The sequence below is a fragment of the Pleurodeles waltl genome, chromosome 1_2 (genome assembly GCF_031143425.1).
Source record: "Pleurodeles waltl isolate 20211129_DDA chromosome 1_2, aPleWal1.hap1.20221129, whole genome shotgun sequence".
Lineage (NCBI taxonomy): Eukaryota > Metazoa > Chordata > Amphibia > Caudata > Salamandridae > Pleurodeles > Pleurodeles waltl.
Genome location: NC_090437.1, coordinates 1207022551 through 1207038616, shown reverse-complemented (window position 1 = coordinate 1207038616; position 16066 = coordinate 1207022551). Strand labels below are relative to the sequence as shown.

Here is a 16066-nt window from a genome sequence, read left to right as displayed (position 1 = left end):
AGCGTAAAGTTGCTCAAGTGTAGATGGACACGTCCCCACTGTCAAAAGGGTATGGATACAAGTATAAGTTACTTAAAAAAGAAACTCAGTCTAGCAGCACACATGGGCAAAACCCCTGGGTAGTGCAAAACCTAGTCATATAAATTAATGGAGGTAGAAACTTAAACTAAAACCCCATAGGAAACTAGGTTGAAATAAATGAAATATTTAAAAGATATTATTTAATGTTAAGAGTAATTTACAAAAATAGTGCAAAGTTAATATATAAAACATTTAATAACTTTTTTGCAGTTAAAAATGAATGACAGTACATTTAAATAAAATATACATAAATTACTTTTTAACAAAGTATACATCACTTAATTACTAAATCATAATAGATGTTTTTTTTACTTTAGGTTTTACTTTAAGTTTTTTGTTTAAAAGTGAGAAGAATTGTAATTTATTATATTTACATTAATTAAATATTTAGTTAAAAATATGTTAATAGTGCTAGTGTTTTATTTAGTTCTATATTTAGAATAAACATCAAATTAATTTACATTGATGGTCATAACATTTTTTGAATGTATATAAACTAAGTAATTTAAAGGTAATTTAATTATATTTTATTCTACTGTTACATTAATTTTTAAATGGAAAAAGGGTTATTCAAATATTTTCTGATTACATTAAAGTATGTACTTTTAGTGTTAATTTGTTAAAAAATATATCTATATAATTGTTATATTTCAACTACTTTAGCTCATTTACTTTAACATTCTTTCTTATGGTGTTTCATATTAAGACCCTACTGCCATTAATTTCTGTGTGCAGGGGTTGCAATACCAGGGGCTGTGAGCCTGAGTATTTTACTTCTGCTCTGGGTCCCTCTTTGGCTATAGTAAGTACAGAAGTACAGTTTATGAAGAGCGAGGTGTGTCCTGTGTTTTGTGGGAGGACTGAGCCTCCCTAAGCCCCTCCTTTCCCCTACCTTAACTCTTCCCATTGACCAATAAGTATTCTCCATTTTCTAGCCACTCCCGCGTGTCCCTCCTACATATACTACTAAAACGTATATCTACAAGTGAGGCAACTCCCTAGTTAGGGTGCAGATCTGTAGGTGTAGGAGAGGCGGAGATGTAAACGCTGCTCCTTATTTTGTAAATGGCAGTTCGATGGCATCTGTCGCTGTAGATACACATGGTATGCATGAGCTCGCCATCTGGTGTTGGGTCGGAGTGTTACAAGTTGTTTTTCTTCGAAGAAGTGTTTTCGAGTCACAGGACCGAGTGACTCCTCCTTCTGTGCTCATTGCGCATGGGCGTCGACTCCATCTTCGATTGTTTTCTTTCCGCCATCGGGTTCGGACGTGTTCCTGTCGCTCCGGGTTTCGGAACGGAAAGATAGCTGAAAACGGAAGATTTTCGACGGTATCGTTGCGATCCGGTTCGAGATAGACACATACGACGACGCGTTGAACATCGAAGCGCTTCGGTGCCCTTCGGGGTAGATTTCGGCACCCCGTCGGGGCCTAGTCGGCCCGACCGCGTGGAGAACAACGCCGATGGAACGGACCCCGTTTCGATTCTGCCCCGAATGCCACAACAAATATCCTTATACGGACCTACACTCGGTCTGTAACCTGTGCCTGTCACCCGAGCACAGCGAAGAATCCTGTGAGGCCTGTCGGGCGTTCCGGTCCCGAAAAACTCTGCGCGACCGTCGTGCGAGGAGACTGCAGATGGCGTCCACGCCAAAGGAGCGTCGACAGTTCGAGACAGAAGAGGAACAGGAGGAATCCTTTTCCATCCAGGATTCAGACTCCGACGAGCTAGACTCTACAAAAACTGTGAGTAAGACGTCGAGATCAGAACTTAAAAAACGAAAGAAGGCCCAGGGGACGCCACTGCCAACCGGCCATGGCTCCACCCAAATTCTCGGTGACCAACAATCGGCACCGAAAAAGGCCCATTCAGTGTCGAGATCGTCCGACTTCGGTCGAGACACCGGCACGCAGCCTCCTCGGGACCGAGAGAGTGCTAAACAGAAGCATCGACACCGAGAGTTCGGTGTCGACACGGATCGACGCCGAGACAGTGGCGCCGAAGACCATAGAGGCCAAGAATTTTCGGCACAGAAAAAGAGGAAGGTTACCTCGGAGCCGAAAAAACAATCAACAGGGTTTTCGGAGCCGAAAAAAGCAACATCAGACCCTGTTTCAGGCTCCTATACTGAAGAGCATTCTATGTCTTCACAAATGAAGAAACATAGATTTGAACAAGAACTGCAATCCACTGACGTGGATCACATGCAAAAGCGTATCTTTATTCAGCAGGGGACTGGGAAGATCAGTACCCTTCCACCTGTCAAACGAAAGAGAACGCTTCAGTTTACTCCTCAGCAACAAACAGCACAAAAGGTAACACCTCCTCCCTCGCCTCCACCTGTAACTCCGGCTTCGCCAACTTACACCCCGTCACATTCGCCAGCTCACACCGCCATGAGCCACGATGACCAAGATCAGGATGCGTGGGACTTGTACGACGCACCAGTGTCTGATAACAGCCCAGACACGTACCCAACTAGGCCATCACCACCGGAAGACAGCACAGCCTACTCACAAGTGGTGGCTAGAGCAGCACTATTCCATAATGTGGAACTACACTCAGAACAAGTAGAGGATGATTTTTTATTTAACACCCTCTCTTCAACCCACAGCTCCTACCAAAGCCTGCCGATGCTCCCAGGCATGCTACGCCATGCAAAGGACATTTTCAAGGAGCCAGTTAAAAGTAGGGCAGTGACGCCTAGGGTGGACAAAAAGTATAAGGCGCCTCCTACGGACCCTGTATTCATCACCTCTCAGTTGCCACCAGATTCTGTGGTGGTAGGGGCTGCCAGAAAACGGGCAAATTCACACACTTCTGGGGATGCACCTCCCCCAGATAAAGAAAGCAGGAAGTTCGATGCAGCCGGGAAGAGGGTTGCTGTCCAAGCAGCAAACCAGTGGCGCATCGCAAATTCACAAGCGCTCCTAGCGCGATACGACAGAGCCCACTGGGATGAGATGCAGCATCTCATTGAACATCTCCCAAAAGATCTGCAAAAAAGAGCAAAACAGGTTGTTGAGGAGGGTCAAAACATTTCCAACAATCAAATACGCTCCTCCATGGATGCAGCAGACACGGCCACAAGGACCATTAATACGTCGGTTACCATCCGTAGGCACGCATGGCTCAGAACGTCTGGATTCAAGCCAGAAATTCAGCAGGCAGTGCTTAACATGCCAGTAAACGAAAAACTTCTGTTCGGTCCGGAGGTCGACACAGCCATAGAAAAGCTCAAGAAGGACACTGACACTGCCAAGGCCATGGGCGCACTCTACTCCCCGCAGAGCAGAGGATCTTATAACACCTTCCGCAAAACACCTTTAAGAGGAGGGTTTCGGGGTCAGGCCACACAAGCTAGCACCTCACAGTCCGCACCGCCCACCTACCAGGGACAGTACAGGGGAGGTTTTCGGGGCCAGTATAGAGGGGGGCAATTCCCTAGGAATAGAGGAAGATTTCAAAGCCCCAAAACCACTACCAACAAGCAGTGACTCACACGTCACTCACCCCTCCCACACAACACCAGTGGGGGGGAGGATACGTCAATATTACGAAGCATGGGACAAAATAACTACAGACACATGGGTCCTAGCAATTATCCAACATGGTTATTGCATAGAATTCCTGCAATTCCCTCCAGACATACCACCAAAATCACAAAATTTATCAAAAAACCATTCACAGCTTCTAGAGATAGAAGTTCAAGCACTACTGCAAAAAAATGCAATAGAATTAGTACCAAGCACACAAATAAACACAGGAGTTTATTCACTGTACTTCTTGATACCAAAAAAGGACGAAACACTGAGACCAATTCTAGACCTCAGAGTAGTAAACACATTCATCAAATCAGACCACTTTCACATGGTCACACTACAAGAAGTGTTACCATTGCTCAAAAAACACAACTACATGACAACCCTAGACCTCAAGGACGCATATTTCCATATACCAATACATCAATCACACAGGAAATATCTAAGGTTTGTATTCAAAGGAATACATTACCAATTCAAAGTATTGCCTTTTGGTTTAACAACCGCTCCAAGAGTATTCACAAAATGCCTAGCAGTAGTCGCTGCACACATCAGAAGGCAGCAAATACATGTGTTCCCGTATCTAGACGACTGGCTAATCAAAACCAGTTCGCTCACACAATGCTCAAACCACACAAATCAAGTCATACAAACCCTCTACAAACTAGGGTTCACCGTCAACTTTGCAAAATCAAACATTCTGCCAAGCAAAGTACAGCAATATCTAGGAGCCATAATAGACACGACAAAAGGAGTAGCAACGCCAACTCCACAAAGGATCCACAATTTCAACAGAGTCATTCAACACATGTCTCCAAACCAAACAATACAAGCAAGAACAATACTACAGCTCCTAGGCATGATGTCCTCATGCATAGCCATTGTCCCAAACGCAAGACTGCACATGAGGCCCTTACAACAGTGCCTAGCCTCACAGTGGTCTCAAGCACAGGGTCACCTTCTAGATCTGGTGTTGCTAGACCGCCAAACTTACCTCTCGCTTCTATGGTGGAACAGTATAAATTTAAACATAGGGCGGCCTTTCCAAGACCCAGTGCCACAGTACGTAATAACAACAGATGCTTCCATGACAGGGTGGGGAGCACATCTCAATCAACACAACATAAGAGGACAATGGAACATACATCAAACAAAACTGCATATAAATCATCTAGAATTATTAGCAGTTTTTCAAGCACTAAAAGCTTTCCAACCAATCATAACCCACAAATACATCCTTGTCAAAACAGACAACATGACAACGATGTATTATCTAAACAAACAAGGAGGAACACATTCAACGCAGTTAAGCTTGTTAGCTCAAAAAATATGGAAGTGGGCAATCCACCATCAAATTGGTCTAATAGCACAGTTTATTCCGGGGATCCAGAATCAGCTGGCAGACAATCTCTCTCGAGATCACCAGCAAGTCCACGAATGGGAAATCCACCCACAGATTCTGAACACCTACTTCACACTCTGGGGAACACCACAAATAGACTTATTTGCAACAAAAGAGAACGCAAAATGCCAAAACTTCGCGTCCAGATACCCACACAAGCAATCCCAAGGCAATGCCCTATGGATGAACTGGTCAGGGATATTTGCTTACGCTTTTCCTCCTCTCCCTCTCCTTCCTTGCCTAGTAAACAAATTGAGTCAAAACAAACTCAAACTCATTTTAATAGCACCAACTTGGGCAAGACAACCCTGGTACACAACACTGCTAGATCTGTCTGTAGTACCACACATCAAACTGCCCAACAAACCAGATCTGTTAACGCAACACAACCAACAGATCAGACACCCGGACCCAGCATCGCTGAATCTAGCAATCTGGCTCCTGAAATCCTAGAATTCGGACACTTACAACTTAGCCAAGAGTGTATGGAAGTCATAAAGCAGGCCAGAAGGCCATCCACTAGACACTGCTACGCAAGTAAGTGGAAAAGATTTGTTTGGTACTGCCATCATAATCAGATACAACCACTAGACGCAACTCCAAAACATATAGTAAATTACTTGCTCCATTTACAAAAAGCAAAGCTAGCCTTCTCTTCTATTAAAATACACCTTGCAGCAATATCTGCATACCTGCAAACTACCTATTCAACTTCCTTGTATAAAATACCAGTTATCAAAGCATTCATAGAAGGGCTTAAAAGAATTATACCACCAAGAACACCACCTGTTCCTTCATGGAACCTAAACGTGGTTCTAACAAGACTCATGGGCCCACCTTTCGAACCCATGCACTCTTGCGGAATACAATTCCTAACCTGGAAAGTTGCCTTTCTCATCGCCATTACATCTCTAAGAAGAGTAAGTGAAATTCAAGCGTTCACAACACAAGAGCCTTTTATACAAATACATAAAAATAAGGTCGTCCTACGACCTAATCCAAAATTTTTACCAAAAGTTATTTCACCATTCCATCTAAATCAAACGGTAGAACTACCAGTTTTTTTCCCACAGCCAGATTCTGTGGCTGAAAGAGCACTACATACATTAGATGTCAAAAGAGCATTAATGTACTACATTGACAGAACAAAAAACATCAGAAAAACGAAACAGCTATTTATTGCATTCCAAAAACCTCATGTAGGTAACCCAATATCAAAACAAGGTATAGCCAGATGGATAGTTAAATGCATCCAAATCTGCTACCTTAAAGCAAAAAGACAACTGCCCATTACTCCCAGGGCACATTCAACAAGGAAAAAAGGTGCTTCAATGGCCTTTTTAGGAAACATCCCAATGCAGGAAATATGTAAGGCAGCCACTTGGTCTACGCCTCACACATTCACCAAACACTACTGTATAGATGTGCTATCCGCACAACAAGCTACAGTAGGTCAAGCTGTATTAAGAACTCTATTTCAGACAACTTCTACTCCTACAGGCTAAACCACCGCTTATGGGGAACTAACTGCTTACTAGTCTATGCATACCATGTGTATCTACAGCGACAGATGCCATCGAACTGAAAATGTCACTTACCCAGTGTACATCTGTTCGTGGCATCAGTCGCTGAGATTCACATGGACCCACCCACCTCCCCGGAAGCCTGTAGCAGTTCAGAAGTTACCTTCAATTTTGTACATTTGTATATATATTATTTAATCCTTTAATAGGTACATACTTACATTTTTCATTGCGCGGGCACTATTACTATAGTACAACTCCTACCTCACCCTCTGCGGGGAAAACAATCGAAGATGGAGTCGACGCCCATGCGCAATGAGCACAGAAGGAGGAGTCACTCGGTCCTGTGACTCGAAAACACTTCTTCGAAGAAAAACAACTTGTAACACTCCGACCCAACACCAGATGGCGAGCTCATGCATACCATGTGAATCTCAGCGACTGATGCCACGAACAGATGTACACTGGGTAAGTGACATTTTCATTTTGCAGTAAGTTTTGTAATACTACAAAATCCAGTTTGTGAACAGGCCCCGATGTGCTTTTTCTGAAGCACAGAAATCTTGATCTTTGATCTTTCGTAGATTTCCCATCTGACTGGGCACCCCGGTGAGTGAAATGCAGCAAATAGCAGTATTAAAACAATTGTTTTTTTGCTTCATTTCAGCTATTTGTAAAATCTTTTTTTTTTTTTTTTTTTTTTTCCAAGAACTTTCCCCTGATGAATGCTGCTTATAGAATTTGCTCCACTGATTTAGCAGCACCGTAATATATATTTTTTTCTTTAATAAGATACTTTTATTTATTTATTTTTTTATCGCAGTTCTGCTGTTTCTGGGTGCTTTAAGTAACAGATGCTGTTATTACCCAGTGTAATGGTACTTGTGTCACATAGGTAAGCGTTACTGTGTTCTGTGCAAGAACCCGTCGGTAGTACTCGTTCAGCTACCCTGTCAAAAAGTCTCCAACAAACGCAGAGCCCTTGAAATCCTGTTTATCTGTGATGATAGGGTGTTGGGAACTTATCCGACTCAGAGATCCTATTTGAAGTTCATGCTCTCGCCTTCAGAAAGACTTTCGTGGATTTGCCTGTTAAAATGGTACCAAAATCTTCGGTATTTTAAAATCTCCCGTTTCCTCGTTAATTATCTCCATGTAGTTAGTACCTCAGTAGTTATCTCATTCACTGGAGGCCAAGCCCATCCTTCGATGACCGCGTCATTAATAATTTCCATGCCTGTCAGACCACCATTGAAGACGTTCACAGCGATGAGGCCTTCATGTGTGACCCAGATACTTTCTTCCCCCCACAAGCCCTCCATCTGCCATGTCCGCGTCACTCTCTTGTGAGCTGGCTCCTGCTTGTGTGAGCAGCTACAGAGCTGCCTCGGAGCAGGGAGCAGGATGTTCACCATATATTGGAAGCCCACCTACAGCGACTGATAAATTGCATCATAAACCGCTCTAGAGAACATTGTCCCTGGCTCTGCACCTCTTCCGTGCTATGATGTTTGCTGTTTTTCAGCTAGGATTGCTATTTTGTGGCTGTGATGAAGGGGCCACCAACAGGGAGGAAGAACACCTCGATGTGCTGCTTGTACACAAGCCATCATGCAATCACTGGGTCTGATTCCCACCAGTAGGCAAGCAGAGAGAAGATGGTGTTCCTTTCAATGATTCCATCTCTAATCAACCAAGACCCATCTTTGCTCTTTATAACTGGAAAAGGTCGCCGCCTGCTCACCTCCCCGAGAAACAGATAAAAATTCAGAAAATTGGCACATCTCCTGCAGGTGAAAACTGCTGCCAACATCTCTGTTCTTCTGTTACCCCCCCCCCCCCCCCCCTTCATGCACTGACGTGAAACACTTTCTTACTTGAGGTAGACCGATGATGCACTGACTGTCTTCGCCAACACCCCACATCTCACAGAGCTTTTGCTTCTCACCTTGCTTGAAGTAGCCTGACATCAGACACTGAGAGGAACTATGTGTTCGATGGCATGTGTAGCTGCAGATACACATGCTGTGCACAGTCCGCCGTCTGGTGTTGGGCTCGGTACGATCTGTCCTTATGCACTTCTAGCTGTAAAAAAGAGAACAAAAGCTCAGTAGAGGTATTCTTGTTCTAGACTGATGTGCACCATTATAAACTATATTCCACGTGATGTAAGCAGTTTCATCCCTAACACTTCATATGAGGCGAATAAATTGTCAGGTTTTTCCTACAGGGCTAAGCAGTAGTTTTCAACCTGATAAAACCGGTCCCATAGTAGCCTTACCCATTTGTGCATACTTCCAATTCTCAGACATTTCCATTTTAAATATATCTTTATTTTGCTTTAAATTGCCTATAAACATGCACTCAAGCCAGTCAACCTAGATTAGCAGGTCATCGTGAATTACTTAAATGTAGGTAAAAAGGGGCGAAAAATAAATATACCAGCTGGGAGTTACCCGACACCACAGAGAAAATACCAGTTCAGTAAAATAACTCTGAGTTCACAGTTTGACGTTCATTGGTAAGCGCTTTAAGTAACGTATGTTATAATAACTCACGATAATGATACTCAATTTATCCACAAGCAGAGAGTGCTTAACTAGCCATATCATCTAGCCGGCAGTATTGCATATACAAGATAATATTAACCATGTCACCACACTAGCCATTGCCATGTTACTGGCTTCGAGCAGTAAATCTGCCGTATAAAGTGAAGAGATTCTAAGACTAACCACAACCTACTTTACACGGGGATTTTATGACTGTTAAACCCGAATTTTGTTTCGAAATGTGACATCATCACGTACTCTGTGTTGAAAACTTTAATCACGTGCTATGCCCAGATTCTTACGGTATGCCCTTGTTCCAGGTACATGATCATGCGGGAGTGCTGGCATGCAGTGCCATCCCAGCGGCCAACCTTCAAGCAACTCGTAGAAGACTTGGACCGGGTCCTTACGGTGACCTCCACTGATGTACGTATCATTTGCTCATTCGGGGGGTATTTTCATGGGTTTGAAGGACCATAGGTGCCGTCAGTGGAAGAATGAGTACACTGCAGACATTAAATGGATCTAATCAGGGTCTCTCATTTGTTATTTCGCTATTTGGCTCTCAAAAGTAGGTTGTTAGAGGAGCTTAAGTGACCTTGATCAGCGAGCCCTTCATTTTTCCATCGGTGCAGCTCAATAAAGCAGTAGTTCCCAACCTTTTGAGTACTGTGGACCCCCACTTTATCAGTACTGGAACCATGGACCCCCAATGAATCATTATTGGAATCCAGGGACACTTGCCCAACCCCCACAAATCACTGAGTCATTACTGAAAGCTGCGGACCTAATCTGATAAACGTATTGCATTTTCGAAGTAGTCGTGGACCCCTTCAGGGTCCCCGGAGCACAGGTTGGGAACCACAGCAGTAGAGTATAGTTGGGTAAGTGGGTGGTGAAGCTCTGGGCCTATATGGCAGTACCTAAAATAAGATTCAGCATTTCGGTCTTAGAGCTGCACACCTGTAAATATACTTCTCTACAGTTTCACCCCTCTCTCACCCATCTATGTTTTACAGCAAGGATACTCAAAGTACGGCCCGCGGGCCTCATGCGGCCCCTCTGACCTTTACATGCAGCCCCTGGGGCAACAGGAGCACTGGGCAGCTGTTTGCTCGACTCCGCACTAACAAATATTAAATACACACACAATCATTTATTTCAAACTTAATTGGTGGTAAAGGAAGTAACTAGGGACTCCTGCACTTAACTTTAAAAACGCCTTCATGTTTAAAGATATCTTGCAGCATAAGTGTAAAACTAAGACAGTCTCTTCAATATTAAGTGTATTTAGTTAACATGCAGAACCTTTTTGCCTTAGTACAATTTATTTTATCAGTGCATTGAAATGTATTCCTTTTAAAGTGATAGTTTTCAAACATAAATTTGGAAACATTAATTATTTCCCTTACCCTGAGAACACCACAATAGTAAATTAAAGAGGCAAGTCACTTGGTATGTGCACTTTATGTATGATAGGAACCCAGGCCACCCATAAACAACATTATAGTTTATTAAATCAAACATAGAAGCAGGTTTTGTACAGTGCACACCATGAATCATGTATTTCGAGGTCATCTTAAATGTGATAATGCAGAAAAAGGAGGGAAAGTGACACTAAACAATTGCCTGGGATCACACAATTTGGAAAAGTGGGTAAGCCGGGATTCATTCCAGGTTTTCTGGTTTCCCATTGTTTATTTCAGCCACTAGATGTATATCCTTTGCTTCCCCTACACCTACCTTGCCACCAATCCCCTAGTCACCCCACCCGACTGCCACCTCCCTGGCATCAATGCGGCCCCCAGGCACGTCACAGACCAAACTTTTTAGCCCCTGAGAAAATGTTTGCGAGTACCCATGTTTTATAGAATAGCAGTAGTGGGACACGCCCTTGGCTTAAAGAGCAGTCTTCTCAAAGAGCACTCTTAACCAACCTGGATTCAGTAGTAGTCCTTTCCCTGTTCCTGCTCCAGATGTTCATTTGGGCTATGGTTTGCAGATAAATTCAAGAACTGCTGTGGTGGGTTACTCACTTAAATGGACGCCTCCCTTGCCACCAGATGTTGTGCTTCCTTGATGAACTCTGTTAACGTGGCCTCTCTTGCTTTGCTCCTTCCTGCAGGAGTACCTCGATCTCTCTGTGCCCTTCGAGCAGTATTCGCCTGCCTGCCCAGACAGCCACAGCAGCTGCTCTTCTGGAGACGATTCGGTCTTTGCCCACGACCTGCCCGAGGAGCCCTGCCTTCCGAAGCACCAGCAGTACAATGGAGTAATCCGAACATGAGTGTTGAGGGGCAAAGACCCAAACCAACACAAGCATGTAGGCTTCCAGGCCCATGGACAGACCTTTCGCGAGGGCGATTTCGCTGGACGTAGCCCAGGAGTGAAAGAAACCTTTTTTTCTTTCGTTGAGCCGTAGTTTTTTACATGCTGTACAAGAAGTCATAAAGCACTGTTTGGCCTGAAGGACCTAATCTCTTGCCAAGATATAAATATATATATATTTTTTTGAAAGCAGAATGTTCAGTCTAGAGGTATGGACTGCTTGACCTCTAGTAATGTACTTTAGTGTGCCAGAGTTGCCAATCTGTGCCTAAGAACGCCAAGAAGGGCAGAGTTTAAAGGAGAGAAAACTAGAAAGGAAAAAAAAGAAACTTTAGTGAAGAATGTAAACCTGTTAACTTTATGCAATCTGTGCATTAACCTTTTTGGAGAAACCAAAAGGGGCGTGGCCTACAGATGTTATAATGCTTTTTCCAGTTGAGGTAGTTTGGTACATTTTCGTTTGTTCGTTTCCTTGAACTGTTGTACGTTTTCTGTAGAAAACATGGGCTTGAAAATTTCAGAACACCCCTATCATTTTGCTTTTTGAGAGAAAAAGATTGCAGTGGATAAATAGGCATACTAAAGTCAAAATTTTCAAAGGTGATGGATGTAGTAAAGAAATAAGGAATAATAGGGCATCCTTTAGGATATTTGCATGTTTTCCCAGTTGCCTCTGTAAGCCCAAGATCTCCAGTTTTCGAAGTTATTGGTTAACTTGTTGCTACCTTAACAGTGATCTCCAAATGCTTTAATGTACTATCCTGTGGCAGTGTCATTGACCTGCGAGTTAAGTCTTCACATGGTATGCAGGAAAAGCAGGCAGGCTGAGCAGAAGAGCGTGCTGCTAAAATGGCCTGTGACTTCATTATGATTTACTTGTCTATGAAAGTTATAGCAACAGGTTTGGATACCCAGCAGTATTATGCAGGAAAATAGAAACACTGGCCACACCTTCTTAGTCCAGCAGTCATGAGAGGGATCCCTTTCAGTACACAGTAATTATTTTCTAATCCCAGCTGTCCACCCTTTCTAACTTTTTTATGACAGGGTTGCCTCGGTTTCGGGGAACAAACGCCAGCAGGCATCATATAACAAGAGAAATTACTCATCTGGCGGTATAACTGAATGCAACTCACTAATAAACAATGTGAATGGTAGCATAATGGGAGCAAGTCAAGGTTTAATTAATAGGTGCTCTTCTTTTTTTTAAAACTGACTGCCCCATTTTCGTAGTTTTTGCAAATGGCTGGATCTAGGAACAAATATAATCCCTGCCCCCATGCACCTCCTGTCACCTCACTTTTGTAATGTGTCCCTGTGTGCCCCTGAAGCCTTTAAGTGTATTGCAAAAGAGGGCTCATGTAGTGTGTCTGCGTTTTATGTATATTTATGTGGATAGATCTAAATTGTGTGTGTACGCGTGCATTGTCAGGCTCTTAATGAAGCTGTTAAAAATGACAAGCAACCAGGTTCCATTGCAAAATGTCTCATCTTCAGACTTGTACACACAAAATCCTTCCAACAAGACCATGTTGAGGCATGAGGTTAAAAAAACAAAACCTCTTCTGACACCAAGTCCCGCCTCAGTCTTTACCTCACCATGGCCACACCCATCACTCATCAATTTGGACCCATGACACAGACATTGTCTTCTTCCACACAAATCTCTATTGCAATTTGCTTTGGTAGGAGAAACCTGACATATTCCACAACGTTTTGTACTGAAAAAAGTACAACAAATTTGTTTTAGTTGCTGGTGGCTGCTTACTGTGAAAGAAAAGGAACAAAGAATTATCTTCACTTTTCAAATGAAACAAACCTCCTTGGTTTCGGGCAACATCTGTTTCATTCAGTCTTTAATTGATATGCAGCAAACGTGGTGCAAAATCAAATAAACCCCTCCGTTGCCTCACCATTCTTTCAAAAAACGTGGCAGTGATTTGAAGACCGAAAGTACGGGTACCTGCTGGCAAAAGTCTTTAATTTATTTTAAAGAAAGGTTTATCCCAGAATAAGCATGTACATAACATATGTAAATAAAATATGTATAATATTCCTAGGATGTCTTACAAGCAGTTCTCCGAAAGAGGGCAGTCTCCGAAGTCTAGCATTGCAGTCTAGGATAATAATGATCAAGAACATTTAAAAGAAATGTTTTTATATTCACAGTTTTGTTTTAAAAATTGTATTTTGGTACTATTGTATATTTGTAAAGTTATTTATAGACTTCAACGTTTATGTTTGTTGCATTAGGCTAAGCATATTGATGTTACAGACTAAGTTTTAAGTTATTAACAGTTGAGAGTTACTCTATATTAATCCGCTTGTGTTTACAGAAGTATTGAGAGAATGTTAGGAGTTGGTCCCTTTCACACCTGGACGTTAAATGTTTTTTTCTGTTGCAAAACAGTTTTTCAAAGGTTATGCACCTTGATATTGGTTAAGTAGAAAGATGTATATATGAGTAGTACTTACTCTTTCACTGACCTAGGCCACTTGCTTAAACCTCAACATATGGTAAATTAACAGAACACACCAATTTACATCTTGTGTTCGTTCCCCAAACTCACCTTTTCTGCCATACTGCAGCAGAATCCATGATTAGGCGATTAAAAGTTTACTGCGGATCTTTGACTACTCTTGTGCCAGTGCTCTACTTTGTGCCAGTGCTCTACTTTGTGCCATTCAGAACAGGCGGTAAATTGGAAACATTCTTATTGGAGAAAAAGAACTGTTTGAAAAGTGTGATTTTAGGCGAATAGACATGAAAATTGAGTTCACTAAATGAATGTACGGAGTTTCCTTATCCAAGAAAAACAATATCTCGATCTTTGGATACAGAGATGTGGGGAAGCTCAGTAAATGTTCTGGGGGTGACGGCACTTGCATGTGTGAAGTACTCAACACAGCTCCTCACTGTCCTGAAACAGCACTTTGTGCCCTGTCTCATTACAATTTCACTTTTACCACATCTTTCATTCAGTTCTGTTACACTTTTTCTGTAGAACCTTTATCTTGGATTTCAGTATGGAATCTTTTGAGGTTTTTTTTTCAATACATAATCAGCGGTTGACTTAAAGGATTGATTTGCAGTTTTACATTGCACGTTAAGTGCATGGAAACCAATGAAGAAACCTCAGTGCATTAGTTTAATCTGTTTCCCATTTCCCAATGAATGTACTTTCTTCAGTGTATCAAGTGCACAACCAAGCTAAGCATGGTTGTTGAGAGGGGTTCACTGATAGCTTTTATTATGAAACACCAATAGCCACTTGAGCTGTAATTTGCAGACGGGGTAAGAAAATTAATAGCACTATGTGCTGTGATGACGTTTGTTGTTCTAAAGCATGGAGCTAGTACATAATTAAATGATTGCCTTAAATGTGCCTTTGTACCAAAAACTATATTGGAAGGCACGCCTTAAACGTGCACAAAGGAAGTTGTTAGCTCAGTAAAAGGTCACTAGCAGGAGTGGGGTCGGTGGCAGGATGGTCACACAGAATGTCTGTATATCGCATTTATTAACCTAACAATTCGGATATGATTTGTTTGCATCCAGGTCATTCATTCTAGGAAATTCTGTAGCAGGGGCGCATGTGAGAATCGATTTTCAGAAAATGTAGGTTTTGCTTCACAGATTTCAGCACCTGGGGGTCCAGGCCAGTGTGCCAAAGCACGCTAGCCCCACAGCCTTATCACTAGAATGATCATGGTGCTCCTCCTATATGTGTGCATAAAAAAAAAATCTATTCTATTGGTTAAAATTTACAGTGACTTATTTACGGTTCATGTCTTTTATGTCCTAACACAGAAGACCACAAAGCTCTTATTCTAAAATAAAAAGTAATTTATAGTTAAGGTTATTACAGTGAAAGATTTTAGACTGTAGATTTCTAGTGTTCTTTTTTTGAATCTAAAAAAAGATTATTTTCTTACAAGCATCTGCTAATTGTGTACATTCCAAGTACCTAAGGCATTCATTTTTGAATTGTAAAAATTTGCGCATGATTTCAAATGGTAATAGATATTATAAATCTATATATATAATTTATTGAGTTTTTACACAATGTACCTGTTGTAGACTTGTCAACTTAACATTTCTTATTTCATGCAGATATAGTTTTGTAGACTGAACTGTAACTGTTATCTTCAAAGGAAATAATCCTCAGACTTAGTTACACTTTCCACCATAGATGTTACATTCCAGATTTGCATCTAGTGATTTTGTTGGGGAAATTATTCACTTGAATATGTTTTTTTTTTTTTTGAACAAGTGTGAAATGAACATCGAGCAAATCTGTTTTGATTTTGATAACGTGGCAAATTTACTATTACCAAACAATAAAGGCAACAGTTGAGTTGTGGGATTGGTCTGCTTTTTTTTTTATTTCAGGACTGACTGTGCTGTTGCTCTTGCTTAAGGTTAACTCTGAATCAATTTTTGCGTAGGTTTATCCTTTTCATTAATATTTTTTGATCAGCCTTGTACATTATTTGTTAGTGATAACTGTCCTTGTAGACTCTACTTCTACCGATTAGTATGGCCTTGACCTATAAGGGTTGTTTTAAATGTCAGTGGGTAACACTTTTCAAAGATTGAATGCCAAGTGAATTCTGAAAAGTGTGGATTTGCAAT

The 16066-nt window shown here is 41.8% G+C and overlaps 1 protein-coding gene across 8 annotated transcripts in view; it reads left to right on the top strand.

Annotated features, from left to right (window-relative positions):
• The window catches only part of FGFR3 (fibroblast growth factor receptor 3), a 104049-nt gene extending 88252 nt beyond the window's left edge, over positions 1-15797 (top strand). For all 8 annotated transcript variants that reach the window (XM_069203939.1, XM_069203931.1, XM_069203907.1 and 5 more), the window contains 2 exons: positions 9423-9528; positions 11228-15797. In XM_069203939.1, coding sequence (XP_069060040.1) covers positions 9423-9528; positions 11228-11389 — 268 coding nt within the window. In that variant the 3' untranslated portion in view covers positions 11390-15797. The remainder of the gene's footprint in view (positions 1-9422; positions 9529-11227) is intronic.
• The last annotated feature ends 269 nt before the right edge of the window (positions 15798-16066 follow it).